This window comes from Artemia franciscana, chromosome 3 (genome assembly GCF_032884065.1).
Source record: "Artemia franciscana chromosome 3, ASM3288406v1, whole genome shotgun sequence".
NCBI classification, from domain to species: domain Eukaryota; kingdom Metazoa; phylum Arthropoda; class Branchiopoda; order Anostraca; family Artemiidae; genus Artemia; species Artemia franciscana.
The window spans coordinates 24,261,482-24,275,482 of NC_088865.1; the positions used below are offsets into that span (position 1 = coordinate 24,261,482).

The 14,001-nt window shown below is 37.1% G+C and overlaps 1 protein-coding gene across 1 annotated transcript in view; it reads left to right on the plus strand.

Annotated features, from left to right (window-relative positions):
• Window positions 1-246: 246 nt before the first annotated feature.
• Window positions 247-14,001, plus strand: part of LOC136025504 (neuropeptide F receptor-like) — a 53,050-nt gene continuing 39,295 nt past the window's right edge. The window contains exons 1-2 of the mRNA XM_065701534.1: window positions 247-327; window positions 3,894-4,025. Coding sequence (XP_065557606.1) covers window positions 247-327; window positions 3,894-4,025 — 213 coding nt within the window. The remainder of the gene's footprint in view (window positions 328-3,893; window positions 4,026-14,001) is intronic.

Below are 14,001 nucleotides of genomic sequence, written 5' to 3' on the forward strand. Positions count from 1 at the left end.
ATTATTGCTAAAGAAATAGGAGCGGGCCTTTCTTAGTAGTGATATTAAAAAGTTGGCCAAGTGGAACAAAATCATCTTTCGATCTAAGAGATATACTTTTTTGTTACACCGATCAATAGCCCTTGAACAGCTGATAAAATTATGCAACATCAGTTTTTCTTATTGTTTTTTCTATTGACTTTGATCGTTAAACACACTATTTGAAAAACCGAGGGTTGACAACTTTTTCGTTGAAAGAAACGGATAATGACTCAGTGTAAAGATAACCCGGGTGTTGTTTCATTCCAAAATAAACTAAGTCCTGATCCACCGCAAAACAAAGCTGGGGTACAAATCGAGCCAATCATCCAATCCTCATCTTTCCAATCCAATCATCTTTCATTCCTCGGGACTCCCTCCGTCAATTTTCTAGTATAAAAGTAGGTATTTTTAACCTACTTTTAATTACAACACTCATTCTTATCAGCTTTCTTATAGATTGTTTTAATTGAGGTTTTCCTAAAATCGTTTGGTACTTCCCCTTTTTCAAAAATCGTATTCATAATCTTCGGTAACTTATTTCTAACCTCGGAACCACCATATTTAAGAAACTTATTTACCACATTATCAGAAACTGAAGCCTTATTATTTTTTAATCCTTTTAATACTGTCGCTAATTCCTCCTTACAAAACAAATCTTGCTTCATATCCAAGGTATTACAAATGTTTTCATTTTCCTCTGTATCTTTTCCTGCAAATGTATGTCCGTTTAGCACGTTCTCAAAATGTCCAACCCATCTCTCTTTAACTCTTTTCTTATCACTAATCGTGGTCCCATTCCTATCTTTAACTGGGACAAGTCCGGATTGACTACTCCCTCCCAATTTATTAACATGCCAGTACAATATTTTACTATTATGCCGACTAGCTGCATCTTCCATATCCTTCGCAATTTTATGCATGGCCTCCGCTCCATACCTCCTTAGTTTAAATTTAATGTTTTCTCCGCTTTCTTTACATTCCTTTTATTTTCATACAGGTCTATCACTCAGATAATTCTTGTACAGACCCCTTCTTCTCTATATTGAACATAAGCTTTTTTATTAATATTCCTAGCTGCATTTTTAATTTTCAAACTGTTCGTGGTAACGAACTGTAGTAAGGAGCGACCCGGCTCAATAGTAACCAAAACTCAAAAAAATGGAATTTTGGTACCAATAGCAACATCAAAAGAATTGCATTTTAATGCTGATTTTAAATATATAAGTTTCATCAAGTTTAGTTTTACCCATCAAAAGTTACGAGCCTGAGAAAATTTGCGTTATTTTAGAAAATAGAGGGAAACACCCCCTAAAAGTCCCCATTTTTATTGTTTCGGTTACTATTGAGCCGGGTCGCTCCTTACTGCAGTTCGTTACCACGAACAGTTTGAAAATTAAAAATGCAGCTAGGAATATTAATAAAAAAGCTTATGTTCAATATAGAGAAGAAGGGGTCTGTACAAGAATTATCTGAGTGATAGACCTGTATGAAAATAAAAGGAATGTAAAGAAAGCGGAGAAAACATTAAATTTAAACTAAGGAGGTATGGAGCGGAGGCCATGCATAAAATTGCGAAGGATATAGAAGATGCAGCTAGTCGGCATAATAGTAAAATATTGTACTGGCATGTTAATAAATTGGGAGGGAGTAGTCAATCCGGACTTGTCCCAGTTAAAGATAGGAATGGGACCACGATTAGTGATAAGAAAAGAGTTAAAGAGAGATGGGTTGGACATTTTGAGAACGTGCTAAACGGACATACATTTGCAGGAAAAGATACAGAGGAAAATGAAAACATTTGTAATACCTTGGATATGAAGCAAGATTTGTTTTGTAAGGAGGAATTAGCGACAGTATTAAAAGGATTAAAAAATAATAAGGCTTCAGTTTCTGATAATGTGGTAAATAAGTTTCTTAAATATGGTGGTTCCGAGGTTAGAAATAAGTTACCGAAGATTATGAATACGATTTTTGAAAAAGGGGAAGTACCAAACGATTTTAGGAAAACCTCAATTAAAACAATCTATAAGAAAGCTGATAAGAATGAGTGTTGTAATTATCGAGGCATTAGTCAGGTCTCTGTAGGTAGCAAATTACTTAGTAATATGATACTTTTTGGACTGAGAGATACTGTAGATAAGGTTTTAAGAGAAGAAATGTGAGGTTTTAGAAAAGGTACAGGATGTTTCGACCAAATTTGTACTCTTAGGTTAATAATTGAGAAGTGTCTTAGTTGTCACCATGGAATCAAATGGCGAGGAGAAACTCTCCTGGATTTAGATTATACTGATGATTTAAGAATCCTAGGAGAATGTGTAAGCAAAATAAATGAACTTTTCGAGGTTTTGGGAGTTCAGGGTACTAGAATAGGTTTAAAAATTAATGTCAAGAAGACTAAGTCACTAAAGCTAGGAATAAGTGAAGCTTCACTTACCTTATTAGTATTATTATTAAAGACGGCGGGAGCAGTGAGGATGTTAAAAGTAGAATAGCCAAGGCTCAGGGCGCTTTTTCACAATTAAAAAAAGTTTGTAAAAATAGGAAGATAAGTTGTCAAGTCAAGGACACATTCTGTTGATCAAGGATGATAGATTGCCGAAGATTGTCCTTTTTGGCCAACCGTCTGCGGATAAGCAGAAAGCAGGTCGTCCTCGTCTGAGGTAGGAGGATGTCATAAAGAAAGATTTAAAGGAATTGGAAACTTTTTGGGAGGGTGTATAGAGGGAGGCTTGAATAGATTGGGATTCAGGAGGATCGTACGCAGCTGTGTTGGCCTCGGGTGGCTTGGTGCTGCGGTGAGTTGTTAGTAGTAGTAGTATTTTAACGTGTTTGAAGTACCATCAATTTGTTTTATCAGAGCCAAAAAGTAGGGCAGGCTTTTTTAGCTGATCAGCTTGAAATGTATAGGGCACGGATGTTGGAATGATCGGCAATGAAAATGATAATGATAATTTTATGAAATTAATTCATTTTCTATACACTTTTGGGTTTGGGAACTTGGTCTTCATGCAAGTGTCTACGAAACAATTATATATGTCAGTGCAGCGTAATAACATAGTCTCACAGCTATAAGTGGATGTTTATGTGACAATCATTCAGCGATATGAAGATAAATTCATAACAGTCACGTAGATATGAGCGGCGGCTTTTAAATGAGCAATTGAGCATTTCTCTATCACCTTCCGGTAGCCTGCTAGCCTCGGTAGAAAAAGGAAAAAACAACACACCAATGTTACCCACACAAAAATGCGACGTCTATTATTTTTAAAGATCGTCAGGGGCTCGGAACATCCCGTTTACTGCTTTCGATCATGGCGATTCTGTTGTTAGTTGTGTTAGTGACATAGATACGAGGGATACACCCTTATTTGGGGCCTAAATCTTGCCAATATTACAGAAGATACACCTGTATTTGGGACACTATAGTTTACCTATAGTCCAGAGGTCACGCCTGAGGCTTGTCCTACTTAAATGTGAGTTTACAGAAGTTAACAAATAAGAATTTCGGCAATGGTCAGGTGATTTTTTATATATACTGGTTGTTTATAAGGTAACAGTATGAGTTTTGAAACAGCTTCAAAATGAACAAGCAATATTCAACAGTAAATAATTAAGAATTATATTTGCCTCACCTTTTTAGTTTTATCATTTAAGGAAAATCCGAATTTTTCATAGATCAAATTTATTTGATGAACAGACAAGCAAATACCCTTAATTAGACAAGCAACACCCTTTGCAATACCCACGTACGATTTAATGCCCCTGAATTATAATCCGGATAAGAATACATTGAGAGAAAACTTTCCTGCCAAATAAAACTTTCACACATACCATATATTATATTTGTATTAAAACATATATTTTTCGTTAAGAATAATCAAGGCATTGCAACACATTCTCATAACCAGATATCAGGTGACAGTTCCATGAACAACAATGCAGTGATCCAACTTCCCGAAGGCTTAAATCTCAAGCTTGGATATGAACACTACTACGAAGTGGCTGTAGGCTTAATTGAGACGAAACTAGGCCTCTATCCCTTGCGATATTCGCCAATAAAAACTTTTTCAATGCGAAAAGGTCTGCACAATAACTCACCAAGGACTGATAAAGCAAGGAAAAATAAACAGAAAACATATATCTCAATCTCTGTAAAATAAGAAAAGAACAATGAAATAGGAATTAATAATAAAAAACGCAAAAATAACAAACAAACAAATGATTAATTAATTCAATGAAAAAAAAATACAAAACACTACAAGCATTCCACAAGGCATCATATCTTTCGTGCAGACGGTTCACCTGGAAGTTTCACAAGTATTTTTCCACGACCAGTTCATACGTGTTTACACCAATCACATCCCTAGCTGCGTTTATGGTATCACGACGTCTTTTGGTGAGGGATTCACACACAAAAATACCAGAATCAGATAGTTTGGCCTTACTCGCTAAAAATATTCCTTGTGGTTTTTTTCTGCTGAATTTTACCATCACCAGAATTACCAATTTATCGCCAGAATTCAGAGGCTCATTAACTTAAAACGAAAAACAGTAGATATGTCACTTGGCAAAATACCAGTAAGGCCGATCTTTGACGACAGGGTAATCAACATATTCGTTTGCAACTCGCCACCAGGATGCTGCTTCAAGCCGTTAAACATTAGACAATCCAGCATGTTTCCTTAACTAATATCGTCTAATTTCAGTTCAAGCTTGTTCAAACGGTTATCTAGATTAGATGTTTGCAACCTATATGCTTTCAACTCGTGTTTGACCCGGTAGAGGGCTGGATTTGATTCCAAAGAAATAGACTTGTAAACCTCATTGATAACAACTTCAGCCAAGATTTTTAAACTGTCAACCTCAGCCATATTTCCAATTTTAGCAGTAACTTGCCGAGCTATTTCCGAAACTATAGATTCCCTAGTCTTCTCAAGTTCATGCTCTGTGGCGGAAATCCTGGCAAACAGAACAGTCCGTGGACTAGAGCGACTGGAAGCTTATGGAGACCCATTCAAAGCAATGAAGGACTCTGAAACAGACTTGTAAATGTCTGTTAAATTTTGTAACTCTTCAAAAGCTTGTTTAACGTTCTTTGCAGTTAAACAAATCCTCCTTAAACTGTAAATTCTTCCGGAAATTATCTTTTCCTTATGGTCATCGTACCCCAATGTCAGATAACTGTTGTTTGCACCATCTTCTTTTGTAATCTTGAGAAATTCGCACAGGCTACAATGGATTGCCCAAAAGTTTTGTGAATGCCAAATCGAGCTATCTGAAAACCTTCATTACATCCAAAGAAAAACAAGAGTAAACTAAGTTATAATCAGTAGGCAGGCCCACAGATGGCAATAACAATCCGAGAATGCACAGTATCTAAATATCAAAATATTTAAACAACGCACACAATATTAAATCTTTGAATTCAAACACGGAAATTTGCAATATGCTCTATTGCAAACACTGTACTGTGAATTCGACTGAATGAAACAAAGCAGGGGAAGAGTCGATGCCCACTCTGCTAATCCCTGCAGTTTCAAGGAGGTCCCTATCGGCAAGAAAACAGGCTCTTGGGGTGGGAAAATCGCCCCTCTTCTGCCTACAATGTATTCACACTTCACCACTCTAATATATTTCTTAGATCGTCAAAATTAATAAAAAGCTTCGAAAACACAAAAAACAATCGTAGCTTTTGGTGGTGCCATAGGCTCATATTCAAGTCAGCCAAACAAAACAATTCTAATTACTTCATTAAGTCAGTCCAAAAAAATATAAGCAGAATCGATTTGCGTAAAAATGAACTTGTTACTTTAATCCTTACGAATTGTATTGCGTAAGAGTTTCTTGTTACATTAATCCTTTATAGAGGACTAATCCTTTACTTTAATCCTTTTATTAAATTAAAATAAATAATCTAAAATTAGTAGTTTGGATATTACCCCTAGCCATAAACCTTCTAATGGCTATTGGAGAATTTGTGCTTTGCTGAAAAGATTTTATGTTTTAAATATCATTTTTATAATTATAACATAGAAAATGAAAGATTATCGTTACACGAAATCTTGAATCTTGAGTTGCTGAGACTTTCAGGAATTAAGATAACAAATAAATATTTAATTTGCAGTTTTATTTTTGTTTGTTCTTTCCAGTCATCTGGATTGTTATTGTGACTTTATTTTTATTTTTCGGCCGTGATCGGATAAAGTACACTGTTAAAAAAACAACAAAAATGATGCAATTGACTTTAAAAAGTTTATGGCTAGAGGATGGTGCAGTGGGCACACTCCTTTTTGTAGTAGTTTCTGTTCGTTTTACATTTGATTTAGGCAATCATTTGAATTTTTTATTGTTCAAGATTAAATTATTCGTCTATATCAGTACCTGTTCTTTTTGTTTGATGTGATTCAAATATATACAAACATCGTATTTTCATCCGTATAAAGGGTCATTTAGCTCTTTTTTTTGGAATTTAAGTAGGCTTTATTACCATTTTGCTCTTTTTCCTGGAATGTGAAGGCTTGCTTATTTTTAAACGGAATTTCTTCATATCGACTATATCAATTTTTTTCGATGTACCCTCGCTGGAGATTTCCTTTTGCAAGAGTTTCATCAAGCAGGGGCATATAGCTCTTTTATATAAATTTCTTCTTGTCTTTCTTGATTATTCGAGAGGCTGAGTGTGGAGCAGCATTCATTTGACGTACCATCACCTTTTGTTTTCTCCGAGGATTTCTACTCGGATGGGAATACAGGGCTTTCACAACTTCTTGGTCAAGCAGTACTGAAGATTGCCTTAATGTTGTCTATCTACAATATTTCGAAATCCTATTTACCTTGTTATAGTATCACACAAATAGCCTTAGATAACTGGCAGTAATCTTAGCAGTAAGAATATTTCTTCTGCACTTTTCCACGGTTTGAGCAACACCAAAACTTCAAAATGGCCAGGTCGTATTTGACTAATTATCTTGCCTTTCAATCCTGACTAAGTTAGTTCCAAGTAGCACTATTCTCAACTTGACTAAAATAACGAATCCAGTAAATCCATGTGTTTTTTTTTAGATTTTAGCACGGAAACACATATTTTACTCCCAACTTTTAGCATCCGCAAGCGCATTGTTAAAAATTTATATTTATACCAGAAAACATAAATAGTAGACATTTTTTATGTTTGAAATAAAGTCTACTGAAGTCTATATCTAAATAAACTAGAGCTGAATATTTTTAACATTTCAACGTATAAGCAAACGGCAAATACTTTTGATGGTTTCTCCCATTATATGGTTAGTAATTAAAATAGAAGTTTTACATCCTTAGGAATGTTCGCTTTATTAATCTATAAAACTTGTCAATTTGGCTTCTGAAATGTATTACAGTGGATTTCTAAGTTTAAGATAAGTCTATGCTTGTCATATATGCAGTCAAACGAAATGAAAGTATTAAAAACAGTTAAAATTTTAATAAGACGGAGGGAAAAGTCTTTTTTGTACAAATAATAATAAAAGTGCGAACATTTCTGCTTCATATCCGGAAGCCTTTATCAACAGGAAAAAACACAAAAAAGGCAAATGTTAGCTTCAACAAACATATAAAAATGGTAAGAAAAAATGAAAAATCGTTTAACACTATACAAACAAGAGCTAAGAGCTCATATGGCACTTGTGACGAGGCGAGAAGAGCTAAGAGCCAAGAGATCATATGGTATGAGCTCTAACAAAATTCTATGAATCAATAGATTGATTTAAAAAGGAAAAAAAAAAGACTTAATGCCGGTCAGGATTTAAAATAAGAGCTCTGAGTCACGATGTCCTTCTAAATATCAAAATTTATTAAGATCTCATCACCCACTCGTAAGTTATAAATACCTAATTTTTTCTAATTTTTCCTCTCCCTTTAGCCCCCCAGATGGTCGAATCTGGGAAAAAGACTTTATAAAGTCAAATTGTGTAGCTTCCTGACACGCCAATACCACGCCTGACCTACCAATTTTCATCGTCCTACCACGTCCAGAAGCACCAAACTCACCAAATCACTGAACCCCTCCCCCCAACTCCTCCAAAGAGAGCGAATCCAGTACGATTCTGTCAATCACGTATCAAGGACATTTGTTTATTCTATCCACCAAGCTTCATCCCGATTCCTCCACTCCAAGTGTTTTTCCAAGATTTCCCCCTCCAATTCCCCCCAATGTCAAAAGATCTGGTCGGGATTTGAAATAAGAGCTCTGAGACATGAATTCCTTCTCAAAATCAAATTTGATTAAGATCCGATCATCTATTCGTAAGATAAACATACCCCAGTTTTCACGTTTTCCAAGAATTCTGGTTTCTCCCTCCAACTCCCCCCAATGTCACAGGATCTGGTCGGAATTTAAAATTAGAACTTTAAAGCACAAGGTCCTTCTAAATATCAAATTTCATTAAGATCTGGTCACCCTTTCGTAAGTTACAAATACCTCAATTTTCAAAAATTACCCCCACCCTCAAATCCACCAAGGAGAGCAGGTCCGGTCCGGTTATGTCAGTCACGTATCTTGGACAGGTTTCTATTCTTCCCATCCAGTTTCATCCTGATCTCACCGCTTTAAGTATTTTCTAAGATTTCGGGTCTCCCCAACTGCCCCCTCCCAATTACGTTTGATCCGGTTGAAATTTAAAATAAGAGATCTGAGTTACGAGGTCCTTCTAACTATGAAGTTTCATGAAGATCCGATCACTCCTTCGTAAGTTGAAAATACGTAATTGTTTCTTATTTTTCAGAATTAACCCCCCTCCCCCCAATAGAGCGGATCTGTTCCAATTATGTAAATCACGTATGTAAGACCTGTGCTTATTTTTCCCACCAAGTTTCATCCCGATCCCTCCAATCTAAGCGTTTTCCATGATTTTAGGATCCCCCACCCCAAACTTCCCCCAACGTCAACAGATCCGGTCAGGATTTAAAATGAGAGCTTTGAGACACGATATCCTTCTAAATATCAAATTTCATTGAGATCAGATCACCCGTTCGTAAGTTAAAAATACCTCATTTTTTCTAATTTTTCAGAATTAACCCCTCCCCCAACTATCCCAAAGAGAGCGGATCCGTTCCGGTTATGTCAATCATGTATCTAGGACTTGTGCTTATTTTTTCCACCAAGTTTCATCCCGATCCCTCCACTCTAAGTGTTTTCCAAGTTTTAGGTCCCCCCCCCTAATGTCACCAGATCCAGTCGGGATTTAAAATAAGAGCTCTGAGACACGATATCCTTCTAAATATCAAATTTCATTGAGATCCGATCACCTGTTCGTAAGTTAAAAATACCTCATTTTTTCGAATTTTTCAGAAATACCCCCCCCCCCCCCCCCCAACTACCCCAAAGAGAGCGGATCCGTTCCGTTTATATTAATCATGTATCTAGGACTTGTATTTATTTTTCCCACCAAGTTTCATCCCGATCCTCCCACTCTAAGTGTTTTCCAAGTTTTAGGTTTCCCCCCCCCCCCCAATGTCACCAGATCCGGTCGGGATTTAAAATAAGAGCTCTAAGACACGATATCCTTCTAAACATCAAATTTCATTGAGATCCGATCAACCGTTCATAAGTTAAAAATACCTCATTTTTCTAATTTTCAGAATTACCCCCCCCCCCCACCCTAACTACCCCAAAGAGAGCGGATCCATTCCAATTATGTCAATCATGTATCTGGGGCTTGTGCTTATTTTTACCATCAAGTTTCATCCCGATCCCTCCACTCTAAGTGTTTTCCAAGATATTAGGTTTCCCCCCTCCAACTCCTCCCAATGTCATCAGATCTGGTCAGGATTTAAAATAAGAGCTCTGAGACACAATATCATTCCAAACATCAAATTTCATTAAGATCCCATCACCCGCTCATAAGTTAAAATACTTCATTTTTTCTATTTTTTCCGAATTATTTGGCCCCCCACTCCCTCCCCCAGATGGTCAAGTCGGGAAAATGACTATTTCTAATTTAATCTGGTTCGGTCCCTGATACGCTTGTCAAACTTAATCGTCCTAGCTTACCTGGAAGTGCCTAAAGTAGCAAAACCGAGACCGAAAGACAGACCGACAGACCGACAGAATTTGCGATTGCTATATGCCACTTGGTTAATACCAAGTGCCATAAAAATGAAATGTGAAAGAAAACTCACCTCTAGCCAAGTGGGCTCTTTTAACGAAAAATTAATTGCTCCTTTAACAAATTGTTGTGGATAAGTGTTATGGAGAGCCGTTTGTGGAATAGGAAGTCTGCACACTGGCTTTTGTGTTATCACACTCGTTCGATAATTTAAGACCCATTTGTAATTATCGAATGCCCTACTCTTAAATGTTAATTTTTGCAAAAATTGAGCAGAATTAGGGAAATAATTGGCTGTTTTTATTTTTTTACAGATTTGGACTTACAGATTATTCAATTCATCTCGTAACTGACTTAGCCCAGTAATTCTTGGGTACAAAATATGGCGAAAATTTGAAGTATCAGAAAAATGTAGAGTACATACTTTTTTTTCCCTTTTGGACGCTCTATCGTTAGCCCTACTTTAGTCCCTCTGAACATACCTTCAAAATTATTAAATGGTCACGAATCAAAAGGGTGGTGACTTATCTATTCTCATGAATTTCAGGGGTGGGAGAGGCTTCATGGTCCTGTGTGGAACACTCCTTTTATACCAAAGACAATAAAAGGATAAAATAGTCAATACAACTTATTTGAGTAAATCAGACTTAAAACTTAAGAACAAAAGAATGCCTCAATTCTAACATAAAATTCGAAACCATATATGAAATATATATTTTTTGTGTTTTTATTTAGGATAGTCATCTCATCATTTAAGACCTTTCCCAAAAGGACCAATGAATACTCACAACCATACAATTATGCATCCAAATATTCATGTCCAATAGTTTCAATAAGCTATTCTTGTAAAAGGCCCATAATTTCACTGAAATTTATCCATGGTTCTTTTGTTTAAAATAGGCTATTGATATAAGCTGGGAGTCTTGCTCAGAGGCGTCTGGCAAGCATATGTTTGAAATTTTGATTTCAGTCCCAAATTTGTAAAAAGTGACTTCAAATACCTTAAATCCCTGTTTTGATTTAAATCAAACATCATATCTAAGAATTCGAATCCATTCCAAACATAGTCTCTAAAAAATTACAAGTTTAAATTGTACAACCTGTCTATAAGTAATATAGGGGTTCTAATTCGGAAACATGGGGTACTATTTGGGTACATTCCCTAGATTCTTTTTTGCCATAGATTTCAAATATTAACTTTTCTTGGCCTTTTTTGAAAAGATTAAAACGATAACATTGCCCCTCCCCTTAATTTCGAAAAATATGTGTTTTGTAGCTTCTTTAAAATAATTACAAAAATTCCCCCCCTCACATATATTTTGGTTAACTCTGGCCCCTAATTTAAGAATTGGGGCAGTAAACCTTGGCTCCAGCAGCTTACAATTATGTATAACAAAAATCTGTGCTCAGAATGGTTTCTACGAGGTAATTTATTACCGTTAAAGCTACCTGACTATAGCTCCTGTGAACTAGGTTGGGTTTAAAAAGACTGGATGGTCCTAATAGTTGCGGAGGTGTGGCCCCCATCAGGTTAGTCTTGCCTTCCGTTCCTAGTTAAACTTTGGAGAAATCCAATTATGGTCTCCTCATGGTGGTAGTCAGGTGGAAACGGCTAGAATTGCTTATCCCAATTCTTGCTAGGCCCAACCGCAGAGGGTGCCATGAGGAAGTGGAGACCTGCATGGTCAGATGTATTTCCAGGAAAATGGTAAATGCAACTCAATGTAAAAAGTTCAACACATACTACGACATTCCCGGCAAGCGCTGCGCTGGAGATTCCATAGGCATCTTTTCCAAAAAAATTTGCAAGTACGTAAACCGGCATCCCCAGCAAGCGATGCCTTTAAGGTTTCATCAGCACCTTCTCCGAAAAACTGGCAAGCTGAGATACTCCTTCGGAAACAAAGACAGCACCTCAGTGTAGGGTGTTGGAACGTCTGTTCGATGAAATCCCATACGACCCAGTCGTTTATTACTGAGGAATTATTGCGTTACAACATAGACATCATGTGTGGTTTAAAAACTCAAATCAATGGCATTGTGGAAGGCTCAGAGATTAGAACTCCTGAGGACGACTTTTTTTTCTCCTTTTTCAACTCCGGATCCCTTGATGGATCTGTGTATCGTTGAGTAGGCATCATTTTAAGCGTCCTTGTATCGAGGTTTTCTTCTAGAGTGGGAACCTATCTCACATAGGGTAGCAAGAGTGCGATTCAAAGGCCTCCTATTCAACATATCAGTTATTGTAGTTTATGCTCCAACAGACATGCACCGAAGACTGAAGCAGATGTTTTTTACTGACTTCTAGCTTTTACACTTAAGAAGATCCCGAGACAAGACTCTGCCAAGAGATGGTAGAGTGAAAAGCCTGGTTGATTAATTTCTAGTGTCCCACCGTTAAAAATAAATGGCTACGAATAGTAGATTGTACATTGGAGTAGATACTGGATCGAAAGATGAGTCGGATAATCTTCTAGTCAAGTTAGATCTAAAGTTTTGACTAGCAGCACGCCCAAAAAGGAAACCTCCACAAAGATTTGACACCAATCACTTCCTTGAGATTAACATACGACAGGCATTCCGCTTCCAGATGTATAATCACTTTGATGTTCTCCAAGTGCAAGTGACCGATGAGCAAACCCAAAGTTTGGATGAAGAGTCGCTAACTGTACGCAATACAATCCATGAGGCTGCAGAAGCTACGATAGAATATCGCAAATGGCCATTCAATAAATGGATGTCAACACGCACAGTTCAGCTGGCAAATATCAGACAGAAAATCAGAGTTGTTCAAGCGCCAAAGAAGAGAATAAAATCATTCGGCTAAGAATTATAAGAACCAATACTGGGAGAAAACCACTGAAGGCATGGAAGCCACTGCCTCCAGATCCGACACCAGGAATATGTATCAGCTTCTAAAATCAATCAGAAATAAATCACATAAGCCCAGTAGTACGTTCGTCGAAGATGAAAATGGCAAGTTACTCTCGAACAGTTTCTAAATAATAAATTGCTGGAAGGAGCTATTTGACAAACTACTTAACCAGCGACAACTCTTCACAGCAGTGGATCATTATCAGCTTTGCCATAATCCAAATCGCAGCCCTGATGACCTATGGAAACCTAACTCATCCAGTAGCATTTACAAAGACGTGAACGTGGCTCCCCTCCCCCACGTTAAATGAAGTCCGACAAGAAATCAATTGCCTGAAAGTAATAAAGCCTCAGGTCCTGATGCCATTCTGGCTGAACTATATAAGTATGGAGGGGCAGCACTTGTCAGCAGGCTGTATAAGCTAACCTGTAGTATATGGGAAGAAGAGATGGCTCCACAGGATTGAGAAGACTATCACCCTTCCAGTCTTCAAGAAAGGGCTAAAGAAAAAATGCAGCAATTATTGCAGGAGCTCTCTCATCAACATTGCTGCTAAAAAATTTGCCTTAGTGCTACATAGTTGATTTCGTATGCAGCACAGCGAGAAGAAAAGACCCAATCAAGCGGGATTTCACACAGGCATGAGAACAATCGACCAAATATTCGTCTTAAAACAAAGACAGGGCAAAACACCACAAACTGGCAGTGTCTTTATTTAAAGATTTTATTACAGTTTTTTATTCTGAACTAAGGGTTGAAATCTGGAAGGCCATGACAAAGGATAATTTTGTAATCGACTGGATTATGACCAGAGCAATGACGATCTTTTCAGGCGTTCAAGTAAGTCCCAATTTTGTTATCACTAATCTGGACTAGGCCGACGATATTTCTTTATTAGCTGAAGATCACTCAGAAGCCTAATCCATGCTATCGAAGGTAGCAAAGAATCCTCTGGTCGACCTGAAGATAAGCTCCTCGGAGAAAAGTCATAGTGTCTGGTATATCATCTCCAAACCTCCCAAT